This window comes from Colletes gigas, unplaced genomic scaffold (assembly GCF_013123115.1).
Source record: "Colletes gigas isolate AHSC1104 unplaced genomic scaffold, ASM1312311v1 Colletes_gigas_Sc00010, whole genome shotgun sequence".
Classification (NCBI taxonomy): Eukaryota; Metazoa; Arthropoda; class Insecta; order Hymenoptera; family Colletidae; genus Colletes; species Colletes gigas.
In genome coordinates this window covers 7,926,320-7,943,705 of record NW_025106639.1, presented here as the reverse complement: position 1 = coordinate 7,943,705, position 17,386 = coordinate 7,926,320, and the positions used below count along the sequence as shown (strand labels likewise).

At 49.3% G+C, this 17,386-nt stretch overlaps 1 protein-coding gene across 1 annotated transcript; it reads right to left on the bottom strand.

Moving 5' to 3' along the window:
- Window positions 1–13,159: 13,159 nt before the first annotated feature.
- On the bottom strand, window positions 13,160–16,846 carry LOC122397921 (histidine-rich glycoprotein-like). Its single transcript, XM_043397419.1, has 2 exons — window positions 16,835–16,846; window positions 13,160–14,887 (listed from the first exon to the last, which is right to left on the bottom strand). The coding sequence occupies exons 1-2, from the start codon at window positions 16,844–16,846 to the stop codon at window positions 13,160–13,162; spliced, it is 1,740 nt and encodes a 579-aa protein (XP_043253354.1).
- Window positions 16,847–17,386: the final 540 nt, after the last annotated feature.

The following is a 17,386-nucleotide window of genomic DNA, read 5'->3' as shown; positions in this document are numbered from 1 at the left end:
GGCCCAGCGTTCTTTCGTCGGGGCGCGTAAACTCGATCGACGATCGAACGAAGAGGGCGGAGGCGAGCGTCCGCGACGAGGCCGTTAACGTCGACTGCGACTAATGAGTTATCCTGTTCATAATTATCGGCAGACGCCGGCGCGCGCGTTCGCGCCCGGTTACGAGCCTGATACACGATATTTATCCGGCCGCCGATGATTAATTAGCGCTAACGACGTTAACGGGTCGCGCCTTTTGATCCTCCTCGACAGAATGACCAGCGGGAATCGATCCACGTTTTTACCCGAATTCCCCCGTCGACGCGAACACCGATGTACCCTCGTGGCGGTCGGGAGCGATTCGTAAAAAAACGCCGGTGCGGGTGAAACGCGCGCGGCAAAAAGTTCCCAACCGACCGAGAAAAGTTTCGGGAACTCGGAGTAGGAGAGGCGGAGTCGCGGAGGCTCTCTCGAACGCTCGATCGAACTTTGGCCGTTTTCTTTGGCGCGCGCGAACCGAGTCGCTTCCGGTCGCGGAACCGCGTCGGGTGTGCAGAGGGTGTTTCCACCGGTGGCGGTGGAGTCGCGCGGCCCCCGATCACTGGGTGTTCGCGGTCCGGAGTTGAAGACCCGACTGGTGGAAACGTACGCAGAAACTCGGTATAGCCGAGGGCGCAGGCGCCTCCGTTCCTCTCCACGATCTTCCTCTCTTCCAGCGGGATCCGTTCGCCTCTGTTGCACGCTTGGCTATCTCTGGCTTCTCTTCCGGAACCACTGGCCCCTTCGACGATCCGTATTCCGATCTCGCCTCGGTCCTCGTCCGCATCCGGCGAACACGCGGACGTCTCCGAAGACTTTCGAATCCCCTCGTTCTCCCTGCTTCCAAACTACCTTTTTTTTATTCTCCGCCGGTGGTCCATTAGCGTAAATTATCGACGATGATCCGTAACTGGCTTTGGTATTTCTAATGAAATTTTTGCAACAAGGTTGTGGCTATTGTGTCGACGTTTAAGGACTCGTGTCCCGTTCGATAATCTTTTCTTCTGTTTCCGTCGGTCGCTAGGTTCCCTCGGCCTCTGGGGCGGTTCGAAACTCCGATACGTTATCGAGGTTAACCTTCCGAGAGAAGCAACGAGACGCCTCCGAGCGGAGATCTTGATTCGCCGCAAGGAAAAGTTTCATTTCCATCGTTGGTCCAGGTGGCTGCCGGGGTCTCGGCTCGATCGTAAAACGCGATAGTACCGTCGCAGTCGATGGAACTCGATTAAATCTTTCGAGATAGCGCGGTAGACTCGTCTCTCGATCGTTCGAAGAATTTTTCCTGGATGCTCGAGGATTCGGGGGAACGTATGACGAGCAGGAAAGTCCGTGAAACGAACCGGACGAGCTGTTTGAAGAGGACGAATCTAATTCCGCGCGCATCCACGGCGATAAACGGATCCAGTCGAGACAGAGACCGAAGGACACCCAGAAGTCCTTCGTCTGGACGCAGCTTCCCATCGAGTCGTCCTTGATTCCGTTAGTTCGGATTAATCTCTCCGTATCCTCTGCCTTTCCATCTTCCACCCGCCTTTCGCCCCCCCCTTTCTGTCTCCTCCTTTTCTCGCCCCTTTTCCTGCCCTAGACAGCAGGACGTTCATTCGTCTACTTCCTGGTCTAATGCAAATTCCGAAAAGGCTCCGGGAGAGCCACGACCATAAATCAGGTTAACATTTTCCACGTTTGCCTAGCTACCGGTCGCCCCGGAACACACACGGTTTCGCACACACCGCTTTCTCGCACAGCCTCTCCGATCTTCCCTTGTCAGATGCTTCGTTGGATACGCGAGTGATCGAACACGAGTTAGCCCCGACGCGTCTGACCAACAATTGACTTTTCTACTTGCACTCGTATCGGAGTCGTACTCTATTGCGCGCATACCCAATCAATATGCCTCGTATTTACTACAATACAACAATCTATAATAGCACAAAAAGAGTTTCCCTCATCTTTTATCATGAAAAACAAAAGGCACAGAAGGTGGTCGAGTCGAACGACGCTTGAATTACAGCAAACACTGTACGAAACGGATAGTGTCTGGCCCCGAGCAGCCAATAGAGCGGAACAAGATTCCGCAAGCACGGAATGAGCGATGTCGTCCCTTCCGAGCGGACAATCCCCCCCGGTATCGTAAACGTGTATTCCGAACAGAGGCGGAAACACTTTCGCCCCGAGGAAAATGAATCGAAAATGTGCCATGGAAACGATTCGAGGCCCCCGATCGTTATTTAAACCGAGCTCCCGATAAATTTATAGAAAATCATTAAAACGAGAATGGAATCGGCGCGGCGGGCGGGGGACGGCGGGGGCGCGTGTGCGGGTGAAAAATTTGTGTTGCAGATTTTTCGGCCGACCCGCGATCCGAGTAATTACCGGCACGGAGTGGAATAATTATCATCGCGTCGCGTTAACGAGGAGAAACGATACGGTCATCGTGTCGGCGTGAAAATACGGCTGGAAACGAGCTCGCTGACCGCGTATGCGAAATTTCGGACGACGATCGGTTTCGTCTATGACGGCGATCGGCGATGGCGCGCCGGTTGGTCCGGAAACGAGCGATTTTTCACGTTACTCGAATCGCTGTTTTTCCCCCCTCCTCGATTCTTGGTCAATTTGGCGTGGCCGGGCGGACGCAATTTGCGCGGCGCGGCCTCCAGGACACTGGCCCTGATCCAATGAAACGGCTCGCGACCGACGACACTCGATTATCGCGAGTAGAAGCGCGACCTGTATAGAGGGGCACAGTGCTATCGACCTTTTCTCGCGCTAGAGTTTCCTCGAAACGCTAAAAGGCGCGAGTCTACCAACGATCGGAGTGCCACTCGACCGCTTCTCGACTAAATTAACACCCACGAATACTCGGCACAATACTCTCTCGACGTATCCCTTTAATTACATTCCAACCACGCAAAACTTTCCGTCGTTTACGTTGCAAATCGTTGTAATACTTTACACCATTCTCAGTCGATCGACTGTCGAACTTCTACAGAGTTTCCAAATCCAGCGTGCCGGACAATTTTCAAGCTTTTATTTATACCGGCCCACTGTGATATTTTCCTCCGAACTTGTAGCATAGAATGGTCAGTGTGTAACAGCTATTTACAATGTAATATCACACCCAGGGTAGTTACCGATCGACAGTTTGCGTCTATCGAAATTTACCTTTCAATTTGCATTTCATTATCGGTGTTTATCGCGGGTCGTAGTTGCTCGCCAATATTCCAAACGACAAAAGTCCCAATTTTCTCTAAAAATATGCGCCCGCACGAGTAATTCCGACCTTTCCGCGAAGCAACATGGCCGCTCCCGGCGTTCGGAAAGGAAATTATTTACATAGAAAGGTGCGGAATGAATAGAAAATGGAAAAAATGTATCGACGCGGCATAACGCGACGTCTGTGATTGGAATGTCAACGTAATATTCAAGTTTTCGTGACGACAAATGTCGCGACGTATTCATACGCGAATAAAGCCGCGAACGTTCGCCCGTTCGCTGCAGCGCGAAGCTGTTGGGAGTGTTTGATTTTAATTAGAATTTACCAAACAAAATCGACGAACGTGTCAACGGTATTGTACACGCAGTCGAGCTGATTTTTCCCCCACAAGGCGATGCAATTTCGGTGTCAATCGCGAGCCGATTTTGTTTGGAAATTTGTGCGATCCTCCCTGTTTGGCGATTCGCGTTTCGTTTTAATTATTTTGGTCAGAATATTTCAGAAGCGAGAGGGTCGATAGAGGCACGTGTTTTTTATAGAGGGGTTATTATATTCGTCATGATATCGCGTCGTGGGATTTGGTAGATCTTATCCTGTCCAGAAGCAGGGGGTTACCTTTCGAATAAGCTGTTTGTTCTCGCAGGGATACGTGCGTGCTCGCGCTCGTAAGGGATGGACGACATTATCCTATAAAAGAAATTGAACGTCGTAAACGGCGTAGTATAAGGTTTCATAACCGAATTACAGGCTAGACGGCGAAAGTAATTTGTCTGTTAGCAGCGACGATCGGTCGCGTGACTGGCACGCCCTTTTGCGGTCCGGCGGAGTCACGGCCGAGATTTAGACGTTTCCAGAACGGACGTAACGTTTTCCAGCCCCTCGAAATCGCGTCCGCGGGAAAATGTGTCGGGGGCAGCGTGATAATGACAACATCATTCGCGTTAACGCGATAAAAAACTTAACCGTCCCGGATTGCTCGCTTTAGGCATGCAATCTCTCCGGAGGAAATTACCCGGGCAGACGGCGGGGGCTTACAGTTTTGAGGAAACGTCGGTTCGCGTGACAGCGCTGTCTAATCTGCCGCGAATAAATTGAAAATTATTTCCCCGGGCTTCCGAGGGCAGTTTTTTTTTTTTTGCCCCCGGCCAGAAAAAGTTGCTGGCTAGGCTTTTCCCCGGGCGTGTTTTCGAGAAACCGGCCGCAAACGGATCGAAAACGATATGCTCGTCTGGCGAGGAATATTTGTTGCGCGCGAAAATTCGCGAAAATGTTTTCCGAAAAACGGGGCTCGTCGAAAGGGGATTTGGAACGATGGACTAGGCGAAACTACGCCCACGCTCAAACTGGCGATCTCAGCGTAATAACGATATCAGTAGCGTTACGCGATACCTACCATTAGCTTGGCCGGTCGAATATCGATTTTATTGACCTATCGCGACGCCGGTGAATATTTGGCGTAGGTGTACCTTTCGGGCAGCGCCGAGGGCGAGGACCGATTGTTATTGAAAATTCTGCCCTTCGACGATTTTTCAAACCTCCTTCGGCCCGTTTCAGATCCTGTAAATTACTGGCTGCCCGCGGAGGCTACGGCGCCCTTTCAATAATTCTTCCAAAGCGGTGACCAACGATATCGAGCTGGGAATCTGCGTTGCTCTCTGAAAAATGCAAACGCAATCGAAAGAACGCTCGTACGCTCGATAGTCGACGATGAAAATATCAATTAGACCGTCGATTTTCAATTTCATGTCGCGGAACATTCTATTAAAAATACTATTAGTTCATCGTTTTGCAGTTCCCATGACGTAAAAAGAGTTTAAATAGCGTATTTTTATTCATCAGCTTAGTATGGCACGACGTATTTCGCAGAACTTAAAATCGATTCGTTGCTTGCGGCCGTAAGGATTAGCGCAGCTCATTACATATTGTAAACTTGGTCAGTTAATTGCATGCGGGCACTAGCAAACGTGTCTTATGGTCGTAGCGGGGAAGTCATCGTTTTCGAGTAAATAGTTTTGGGATTAAGCGTCCTGGAACCGTATGCTCGAGTTGGCCACGGAATGTAGATTATTTGTTGGAAATTTCCACTTTGCCCGGATCGAATAAGTTAATAATTTCAAGAATCTTACAGCCGCGACAGAGTTTCAATATTTGTAATTTGCAAACGAAATAATGAAACGTTCAAACAAACGATTACAAAGATGAAATCTTGCCCCGTACTTGCCATAAACATTTCAACAAAGGTTGATATATTTAGCTCATAAAAATGCAACAAAACAGTTCCGTTCTACGTGTTTACTTTTTCACGAAGGTAGATGCGTCGTTGAATATTTCACATTTATTTTACGTACGTGGTATAATCATTATGAAGATTGAATCTACATTTTTCCGAATGTTATCGCGATTTCTAAACCGTACGGCAAGGTTTGTCGGAACGTGCCGACACGATTTATGAACTCTTGCTTAACATATTCGTTATCTCGCGTCTACCTTATCACATAATTATATGATACGTATAGAAAACTTGATTTAGTGCGGTACAGATTCGCGAAAGTTGCGATGGAGTACGCAAAGAACACAATATTTATTAATTCTACGGGGGGAAATTAGCAGGAAACGTAGAATAAAATTGTTGCCTATCGTGCTTCGTTTCCGACATAATTGCATTGGAAAGTTGGTCGGGTACGCGTGGAGAGGAGTACGAGTTGGCCGACGCGTCTGACCATACTCGCTGTTTCTACTTGCGTGGACGTTCGAGCCGTGTTCTACCGCACGTGTACCCGTTTAATTTTCAAATTCGATTCCGTCGGAAGTAGACCATCGCGGGAACTAATCGTATTCTACATTAGAATCAACGGAGTGTACCATCCGTACTTGAGCACACTGTATAATGAGCCTGGGTCAGTTAATACATACTGGCTCTATTCCGTTACTTAGCAATGAAATATATCTTTCTTTAAAGAGGGTATTAAGCGGCTGAGAATCGTCTGAAATATACAGATGCTAATGTGGATTGTTCAGATACCTAAAATCTAACTCTGCTATCCGCGTACGTTAAAATTACCATAAAAAGGCCTCCAATTAATTTGCATAGAAACCAGTATCGAATAGGAAACACAGGAGTTACTATCTCGATGCGACGTTTGCTCCCCTATGGCAACTGTGGTTCTCGTTTTCCCCGGCACGGTGCACCGGGTCCCATAAAAGGGCATATCAGAGCCATTTATCCGTAACGTGTCTTTGCGAAGCCTACACGCGGCGGTGGTTTTCTTTCGAAGCGTGTTCGCGTTCGGTCGGCGAACAAGCCGTCGACTGGCGTTATTAAAACCACGGAACGTAAATCCCCCCCTCCCAGTGGCTGGTCAGGAACAAAGACCTCTTGGTCCGGGGATCAGAAGGGCTGGGGGAGGCGGGGGACGCGATAGGGCCATTTATCCGTGGAGCGGATCGCGAAACGAGAGGACAGGAGGCGTGGCGCGCGTACAAACATGCGGTGGCACGTGTACACACGCGCGCGGTCGTTGCTGCAGGTGCCAGATTGCGTCGCTGGCAGGCTCGGCGCGCCGCACCTGTGAGAAATTACCCTAAGGCACGCATCGCGTTCCTCAAGTACCCGTCTAAGCTCCTCTGCATGTAGCCCCGTATGTACGACAACGAGAACGCCACGGACCCCGAAACCTATACAAACCTTGAAACAGGAGCCTTGGAATTCCCCTTGATGCGTTCCGCCTGCACTTTGGAACGGACCTTTGCCCTTTAAGGGCGGCAAACAAAGCGGTCGTCCAACCCTGGCCAAGCAACAGACGCGAAAACGGCAGTCGCAAACGCCCATCAATTATCAACCGAGGAACCGAGTGTTTCACGCGTTTGGATCGTCCCGTGTTACGGTTAGCGGATTTAATTGTAACTTGTGGGCAGGGTTTACAGGGTGATTCCTCGTGGAAAACCAAATCGAAAAGGTAAAATAACGTTTTTTGTACGAAGCTTCCAAAATATTTACTGCACGAGCCAGAGACTCTCTGGATGGTGGACAACCGATGGATTTATTTATTTACATCGCGGGAAAAATTTATGGCGTACCGAAACATCAAAATTCAGAGTTAAAATTCGCGACAGGAACTGGATGGAAAGTTATGTTCGGAGAACAGAGATTGCAGTTACTCGGGTTTTAATTATTAATGTAAGAGCGTGATCCTTCCGTTGCTCGAAGGTGGTTTAACAGTATCTTAGTGCACTGTATGCTAATGAAAATGCACGCCTTTCTCGCTTTATAATATGTTTTCGTGGTCAATCGGCGTTGATTGAAAGGATCGTTGGACGGCAAAATAGGAGAAGATTATTTGAAAAAGTTAAGGGTAGCGCGTGTAGCTCGGTAACGCCCAATTCCGGTTAGAACGCGAGGACGGCCAGTAGGAGAATGGAATCGTCCGCGATCGATTATCGATAAATACCTGCCGATCGCTCCTGATGGTCCAATTGTTGCGCGCGTTCTCCTCGTGGCCGGCTGACCGAATTTCTCGCCGACGAATTAACGCCGTGAAAAAGGAAACGAGCCTCGCGCGATTTATAATGGAGGTGGCGTGTGACGACGCGGGAACAGGGAACACTCGTAATCGTCGCCGAGTTTTATTTGTACTTGTTGGTGGCGCGTGGGGTCCCAGGAGATAACGAGAATAATTCATTTACAATTGCGCGGAGAGTGTGATTTTTTGCGATAGCTGCAGGCGGCTGCCTTATCCGCGACGAACAAGAAAAAAACATCTCCTTTGTCGGGGCCAATGATTTGTCTACGGCGGAAAATTGTGTCTATCGAACGGTCGTTCGGCGGAAACCGAGATCCTTTCTCTCTCCGTCGAACGGTTCGTCTTTTTCACGATGTTTTCTCCTCCGATTGCCTCGACGCCTCGTCCCGTGTATCTCCGGCGATATCTTTTCTCTTTTTATCCGTCCGCCTGGCGCTAAAGAACGGAACAAGAACCTTCGAGGCACAATAAAGGACTCCTTAATTGTTAAATATTGTCCCCCATTCGGTTTTTCTTACGTTCGCCGCCACTGCTTCCGGCTGCCTTTCTTTTCCACGCGAACGGGACCGGCGTTTAACAGGGGGGACTTAAAACACGTCGAATACATTAAATCAAGCGGCTATTAAAACTACCGGGTCCCTACAGTTTTGCGGTTTTTTTTACCGTAACTTCGTTAGTTCAAACGACTCGGACGCCGGGTCAACGACAAACTCTCCTCTCTCTAATGGTTTCTTCGATCGTTAGTCCAATAACGGTAGCGATAAAAAAAAAAGTGGCTCGAGGACGATATTTGCAAATGCATGCAGATTCGAGTGATTTATCGGGCACCGTGACGTGTCGCGAATGTATCGCGAAGTCACGATTAGGCGACGAGATCGGTTTCTTCTACCAACTTTTGAAATTCCGTGCATCTTCGCAACGGAAGACGGAGACGTCGATTCTTTCTCGGCTGTAATAAACTCGCGTTCGCCGGGACCACGAAGAAACGCATCGGGCTCGAACGAACAACAGGAAAGTTCTGCTGGAAGTAACGCTATTTCTTCGTAATCCCGCCACGAACTTGTATAATTCCGGGGCGGCGTTTTTCCGCGGAAAGCCACCCTTGACATCGGGTTAAAGTTGAAAACCGACGGGGCGCGGAAGGGGGAGGAAAAATGAAGGAGCGGACAGAAGACAGAAGAAAGCGGTTTTAGCGGTTGAAAATTGTAGCATTATCCCGTGGCATCGTTCCAGCATGGTTAGCGCAATTAAAGTATTTGCCGGCTGAATTATTTATGAACTCGGCGAGGGGGGTGGGGGGAGAAAAAGGGGACGGAGCACTTGAAACTTAACCGTCGTCGCTGGATTGCGCACCCCTTGTGCAACTATCGGCTCAACTTTCCACTGGCTTTCCTTCACTTTCTAGTAAACTTCGGCACAAATTAATTTTGCAATTCTAACTTGGACCGGCTCGCCCGCCTTCGACTCGACGCCGGGATACAGATTCTTGCGTCGTAAAAAATTCTCGCCGTTCGAACCGCGAACTCGGGGGTTTTTTTGGTGGGAATTTATCACACGTATTTATTCTCCGTGGAGAATTTAGAGTGGTATTCGTTAGGGGTGAATAACGGGGTGCCGGAAATAAGCAAAAGCAGATTTCGAAAGTCCAATCTACGACGCAACAGTTCCTCTCCATTCTTCGTTTCTCGCGGCTGTTTATTTCCGATTTCCGGAGAGCGGGTGCAGACGCGGTGTAATGCGATTTCACGTGCGAGCTGCTAAATCCGAATCGCCGCGCGACAGGTTTTTCCAAGCGTGGTGGCCGCTCACGAATGAATTCACTTCCACGGAAACGGTCCCTGGACCGACAGCAACCGGGAGAAGAGGGACAAAGAGGCCGCGCGTGGAACTTCCGGTAAGTTCCTTTTCGCGGCATAGATCCGATTTCCTGACTGCCCTTTTTCCGCCACTCCCCCCTCGCGTGTCTTTTCTTGCTCGCTGGTAACCGCGTCGAAATTACATTCGATGATATCAACGGCTATCTCCAGCTTACCTTCATTTTTATTTATTCCGAGTTTCAAGTTAGAAGATTCATCGGAAGAGTCTCGAAACACCGTGCAATGAAAAATATACTTCTCGACGATATCGAGGAAGCAGTCGAGCCACCCTGGATCCCTAAAAATGGTTTTCCACGCGCGTAGTAATTTCGCTTTTTATTCGTACATCTCTCGCAAGAAGCGTTAATTACATCCGGAACAAGAGTCTCTCTGGTTTTTGTTCCGTCGCGTTTGTTCCGAATGGACTCCGGGGGTAGTCCGAAACGCGCCCGAGGATGTTAACTGTTTCGCGAAAGGGGCCGTTCCAGAACGATTAAGTAACCTTCTCGCGATTAACGATTGTCGAACATTTGCATGCGACGGGCGGAACCCTTTCGTTCCGTTCGTTTCGAGCTTCCATTCCTCTTCGCCGTCGACGTTCTATTTCCTGTTTTCTTCGTCCAGGAACACGGCCCGTTCGCCTTGTCTCTCCTCGAGCTGCCGTTGGAACACGAGTCCCGTGGAAAAAGTCTTTTTCCTTTGACCCCGACTGTCGACGCCGGGCTGAATTATGGATGCGATGCTCTCCCCGTTGACGAATACTCGTACCGTTACCCTCCGCGCGAGAGTACTTTGTATCCGTGATTTGCGTCGATCTCGTTTTCATTTCTCAGTCCGCGATTTTCCGGCCACTTTCGCCAAGTAAATTTCGTGGATAAACCAGCGGCAACTTCGAACGACACGGGCGGAATTAAAGTGCAGTTTTGATTGTAAATTTGTCTCCCCATCGCGTGCGTGATTTCGAACGCTTAATGAAAAAAAAATAGTACGGTTTTCGGTCGACAAGTTGGCGACGAACGTTCCCGCGGGTTTAACGGTGGAAACAGTATCGTGTGCGGGAAACGGGCATACTTTCGGCCCGTTTTACGTCGACACGGGCTATTAAACGTTCCGAGCGCGGCAGCGGAGGCGTAATGGAGATCGCATCGCGCGCAAATCGTCGATCAGATTTTAACGAGGCGCCCCGCGGGGACAGAAATTGCGACGCTGATGAGCGGCGAGGGCTGCGCGCGGTTCGCCGTCCCGGAAACGGTTCGCGGGACAGAGAAACGATCGGAACGACGAGGACCGTCGGGGCGGAAGAACCGGAAAGAATTCGGCGCGGTAAATTGGTCGAGCGTAACGCGACACTCGAGCAGATCCTCCCCGACTTTTCATTCTGCTCTCGATTTACTCGACTCCCGCGACACGGAATTTCTTCCATCGTGGCGGTCTCACCACCCCCTTCCTCCAGCTTATCTCCCGCGGCTTCGAGGTAGAGCTAAAACTGGAAAAGGAGCGTTGCTTTCCGGAGTGCTTTCCGGGCGCCGGCCAATGCATGCTGATAAACCTGCCGGACCAATTTAAATCCCAAGATGGCGAAGTTTGCGGCCTCCTTCCTACTTTTCTCCCCCTTTTCTACCACGGTTCGTTTCACGGAATCTATCGGCACGAATGATTTATTAACCCATTTCGCCCGGCAGACGTCTTCCAGTTTTGCGAATTTACTCGGAAAATCGATTCGACGATCTCGCTCCGTTTCTTTTCCACGGTAGGGGACCGTCGCGTCGATACTCTTATCATTTCCGCGAAAGCTTTCGACAAGAGACGTAAGCCTCTTATTCGCGAGATTTTCCGATCGGCTCGAGCCGCCGGGGCAAACATTTGAATTTCTAATCGAATCTCCGATACGATCGAACAGCCGCTGAATCGGGAAAATTTCGCGATGAATTATCGAGCGTTCCCGAGCCACGGGCCAGTAATTAAATTCAACCATTATTTCTCCGGCCCGGTGAAAAACATCGACGGAAACTTATGTGTCCGATTCCGCGACGAACAGCGCGGGAAAATAATCTGCGAGCCCCCGAAATTAGTTCCAGCGCTTTTCGATTCCATTTCGAAAGTTTCCTTTGTTCCGACGTAGGCCACGGAACGAGATCAAACTCCGTGGAAATATTAATGTTTCGTATAACCGGCGTTCCCGATAGGCGACTCGTTCCGCCAAAGTTTACCGCATTTTCTCGCTTGTCCTCTGCTCCCGCGCCCCTGTTAACCGTTTATTTCGAACAATAATACCGTTCGTGACATTTTGTAGTTATTTTGCGCAAGTATTGTCCCGTAAAATTTGTATCAAATATCTCATACTTATTAAATTTAAATTAAATTTTAATACGTGATCTCTGTTACGCCGTGCTTTCGGCATAATTCTCAACGTCGGATCGAAAAGCGAAAGGCTCGTAGAATGCCCACTCAATTATCCCCGGAGTTGACTTTATTCAAATATTAAATAATAACCTGCTTCCGTGGACTGTCGGACAATCAAGCGAATTAAATCGCGGGGTATCTTTCTGGAAATTAACCGGGGCATAATGTTATTTACCGTTTCGTCCTAAAAATAACTGGCTTTATCTCGAGACGATCGAAACGACCAAGTTTTTCGAGAAGCGTCCCCGTTCCTGCTCGCTTCTTTATAGGATCTTCTTTCCCGCCATTAATTCACGAGTCTACTGCTCGAACGGGGGGATAATTCGCCCCGGAGGTTGTACCCGACGATCTTCGTCGTATTTTTCCTCCTTTTTGACGCGATCCCTGTTGGGGACGATCCCGTTAATCTTGTTTCATTCTCGACAGTGTTCGTCTGCTGCTCGGAGAGCAGAGTTTAAATCGATATTATGAACCGAAAGCCGGGATTACAACACTCTCCGCGAGTTCTTCGGATCGACGACTTATCGAAGCGAACAAGGAGAGTTTCACTGTATTATGGGATTACGCCCGGTAGATGAATATATTTGAAACTTTTCCCGGTCGAATTTAAGATCTTCGCTCCCTTCACTTCATCCCTTCGACGTAATCCCTCTTCTTACAATTACTCGAACGAATTGTCCAGCTAGAGATAGTTCGGACGTTTCATTAAACTGGCTTTACATATTTGCCGCGTCGATCCCCAGGTTTATTTCCCCCGCGATTTCTCGACGGATGAAAGATATCTGCTTTGCGCCAGGATTCGAACATCTTGAGACCAAAGTTTAAACGCTATCGCAATTCGAAACGGGAAGCGTACCTTCTGTTGGAGTTCTGGGGAGGGTTTGATAGAAGGAACGACCATTCGTAAACTTGTGAAAACTTTACATTTTATAGGTGTCAACAAAGATACAACCAAGACTAACGAGAAACAATTTACAGTGAACTTATCAGTCGGTGTACGTAGCAAGGGAACAAATATAAACCTACAAACTATGTCTATCGAACAATCGTTAAGCTTCGAGGAAGCTCCATAAAATTACACTGTATTTTTCTTTAACAACATACCGTATGTTATTCTTTAAATTTGCATTCGTCTCCACTTCGAGGTATCAAGCTTGGCCAGTGGCCGTCGGTTCGACGGTTACCTGGACTTCCGGTTCCTTTTTGATCTTAAGAATATCGTCTACGGGTGGTGTTGCCGCGATGGTCACCGTTTCTTCGGGAAATACGTACTCTTCGTGGTGCTGAGAAGCGTCGAAGTAATGTCCAAGTCCTTTGTAATGTTCGTGGCCGTGTTGTTCGTAAGCAGCGTGATGATGGCTCTCGTGATGCTTGTGATGTCCCTCGTGGTGATGCTTATGGTGATGGTCGTCGAAATGCTTGTGTTCCTCCTCGTGGGAGTGGCCGTGTTTGTGCTCGTGGCCCTCGTGATGCTTGTGATGCTCGTGATGCTTGTGGTCCTCGTGATGGTCGTGATGATGCTTGTGCTCGTGGCCGTGCTTGTGCTCCTCCTTGTGCTCGTGGTCATGCTTGTGGTCCTGATGATGGTGATGTTTATGGTCCTGATGGTGGGCGTGGTGATGGTCCTCGTGGTGCCCGTGATGGTGTTCCTCTTTGTGACCATGCTTGTGCTCGTGGCCGTGTTTGTGGTGGTGGTCCTCGTGGTGTTCGTGTTTGTGGTCCTCGTGATGGCCGTGATGGTGGTCCTCGTGGTGTCCATGCTTGTGCTCGTGTCCGTGTTTATGGTGATGGTCCGCGTGGTGGCCGTGCTTGTGCTCGTGGCCGTGTTTGTGATGATGGTCCTCGTGGTGGCCGTGATGATGATCCTCGTGGTGTCCGTGCTTGTGCTCGTGGCCATGGTGATGCTTGTGTTCCTCTTTGTGGCCGTGTTTGTGGTCCTCCTTGTGATCGTGGCCGTGATGGTGGTGGTGATTCTCGGTCTCCTTGTGCGTATGATGATGATGATGCTCGTTGACGTGGTGATGCTCATGGTGGTGATGATGCTCGTTGTGATGATGATGCTTATGGTGGTGGTGATGCTCGGCGTGATGTTTGTGCTCCTCGTGGTGCTCGTGTTTCGAGTGATGCTGATGACCATGATGGTGTTGATGCTCCCCGTGATGTTTGTGGTCGTGGCCGTGCTTGTGCTCGTGCTTGTGGCCGTGCTCGTGCTTGTGCTCGTGACCGTGATGATGCTTGTGGTCCGAATGATGCTTGTGGCCGTGGTGATGGTCGTGTCCGTGATGATGATGGTGGTCGTGGTGCTGCTTGTGCTCCTCGTGATGCTTGTGCTCGGCGTGATGCTCGTGCCCGTGCTTGTGGTCGTGCTCGTGATGATGCTTGTGACCATGGTCGTGTTTGTGCTTCGCGTGATGATCGTGATGCGCGTGATGTCCGTGATGATGTCTGTGGCCGTGATAGAAGGATGGCGACTGTTGGCTGTCGTGGATTCGCCGTTGCGTCGGCCCCACGAAAGCAACGCGAGGTTCGATCACATGTTTCGTAGCCTCGTTTAACCGTGGGACGATGGTCGTCTTGATGGTCGAGTCGAACACGGTTGGATGCAGCGCGGGGGCGGCCAGGGGCAGCGTCAGCGGTTGGAAATGCGCTCCCAAGTCGCCTAATTGTCGTTTTCGAGGATGTCTGGCGAGGTTTGGGAGCGTGTTCGCGGAGTCCGGCGTCGCAGACGGCCGAGGTGGCTGGAATTGTCGCGGGAGCTTGATGAAATCGGACAATACCGGTCTGGTCGGTTGCAGTTGCGGTCGATTTCCATCCGATGGTTTCAAATCTTGGCCAACCGCCTCTGTCAGCAGCAGGGCGACGAACGGGAGCCACGCCTGGGGTAAAAGAAAAATACCTGTTGAGTCCTCGTTATCGGGGAGACTGTGAAATTGTCTAAGAGAAGTTTAGGAATCCACAAATTAAACAAAATTACGAAAGCCACCGTTCTTCAAGCAGTTAATAGTTTGATTAAAACTTAGTCGTCTCGTCTATTCGACGGTTCTAGCGAAACGAGGCTGTATTATCCCGAATCGTGTCCATCGGGCTTAATATAATTTGCGAAAACAACGGGCACGATGGCGCGGGTGATACTAATTTTCGAAAATCGCTTAGCCGCAAGCGTATTTATTATGATACGCCGTTCTCGCGCCGGACGTTAGCTCGGTTAACCGAAACAATAAAACAACGTCGAGGACCGTGAGCCATTTTGGCTGGCATTCTCGCGTTTCCCGCGCGAAACGAGCACAGCCGAGCGGAAGAACCGGAGATAATATCCGGTAAATCGTCGCCGGTTCGTTTTACCGCGTTTATGCGTTTCTTGCAGCGCGACGTCGTCCGATCGAGAGACAAAGATGGCGATGCTAAACGACTAAACGAGAATCGAAACTCAGGGGCTGTTCGATCAGTCTTTGGAAGCATAATTTTTTTTAGAGAAACACGTTTTATTAAAATCGAGGCCTCCGTTGTCCGGGGGGGGGGCAGCAGGTTTTTAGCTCGAAACGAATGGTTGTCCGGGTTGATTTATGCTATCAACGCGGGGAAAAATGTAGCTGGCCCGTTATGCGGCAGAGAATTTTAAATGAGCTTTTCCATTGTGGGTTCAGCTCGTCGCGTACAGGATGACGCGACGGGAATGGAAACTGCAATCAGAAATTTTATTTCCGTCCGAAACGAATTCGAAACAGCCACGGATGCGTTTCGTCCGCGCGTACGGTCGTTCGTGTTTCGAGACTGCAGTCGTAGCTGGGAAGCCAGTCTGTATCGTCGTTTGGAAAGTCCTCGTTGTTCGTGCTCTTGTTCGTCGCGCCCTGCGAGCTCTGTCTCCGACTTATAAGGTCAATTAAACCCTGTAAGCTCGGTTCGCCGTCTGAACTTGGTTTATCGCTTCGGCAATAAGTTTCGTTCGAAGCTGTATCAACGTTTCACCGGCGTCTCCGTGCTCCCACGCGTTAATCTCTCATCCGCGAATGCGACCGTGCTTGCAGACGCTGTAATATAACCCGGAGTTTACGAGACCTCGGTGTATATTCTTCGCGAAACGCCCGGGCCGCTTATTAACGCGAAATTTAATCAACGATACTGCGATTTCCACGGACGATTTGCAACTACTCGCGAAGACAAACGAAAACTCACGGATCGTGGACGATGGAGTTTGCGTGTCTTATGGCTTCGAGTTTCCTCGTTGACCGAAGAAACGTTACGAAAATGGTGGTCGGTACAGTCAACTCACGGACGAATATGAAATTTCACGTGTACGCAATAATACGGCAGCGGACCGTCCGGAATATATCCACTTTTATGCAATTTACTTAGCATCCCTCGTAAATCCGTCGTAAATCGTTACGACGATCCAATTTCTCAAATTTCTAACAGAGAGAGGATTAATTTCGTGGAGAATATCAAGGTAATCAGCTGATTAGTTTATGCATAAAGGGTAGGTCAGTAGAATATTCCTCGCGATTCGATGACCCGCATTACGACTGTAGAGGATGCTAATTATGGCAATATATTGTACTATAGAGGCTATTATCAGGAACTGATAGGTTGTCGATGGTAAATCAGGTTGGTTCGAGCACAAATTATCATCGATAGAATAGATAGGGAATCAGTTTACGTTTAGATGTTTTGCTCGTTTGATCTCCGATATTTTTTCGCTCTAATGTCTCCGAGGAAGAAGCTATAACGTAAGCTTTGATAAGATGTAATTGCAAAATGGCATAAATACGAGGCGTCGTAAATATGGTTACGAGGTGAAGTAATAACGATAATAGAAGGGGACTCACCATCGTCGCCATGTTACCGTTATTTCGGGTGTAGCCCATGAACAACTGAATGTCGATACCTTGTCACAACGTACTTTTATAGAGAGCAGTTCCCTGTCGGTACTTTCTTCCGTGCTAAGCACCAGTGTCGTTTACGACGGGGCCTAATGTTTTAATCGCCGTCATAATACGCGCCGGACCGCGACCGGGCCCGATCACTGCACCGATGTCAGTCAGAATTTCGTCCATAATTGCTCTGTGTTCCGCAAACGCCGTTTCCGGTGCAGTAAAAGAATCGAGGAAGCAACTATTGCGATCGAGATCAATGGATTGAAACGAGAGATCGATAGTCGCGCTGCTGGTTGGATAACAATCGCAATTATTCATTTATTTCGATAAGCAATGGGCAGCTATTTTTTTTAGAAACAGTTAACGATGGTACGTGTTCGTTCGTTCTCGTTAACTAAGGGCAGACGCATTATGGTGCATAAAAATGGTACCGGAAACTAGCTGCGTTTTTCCCCCCCCCCCGTCGATCGAGGCTCGTAATAATGGACGTTTTCGCTTTCGCGC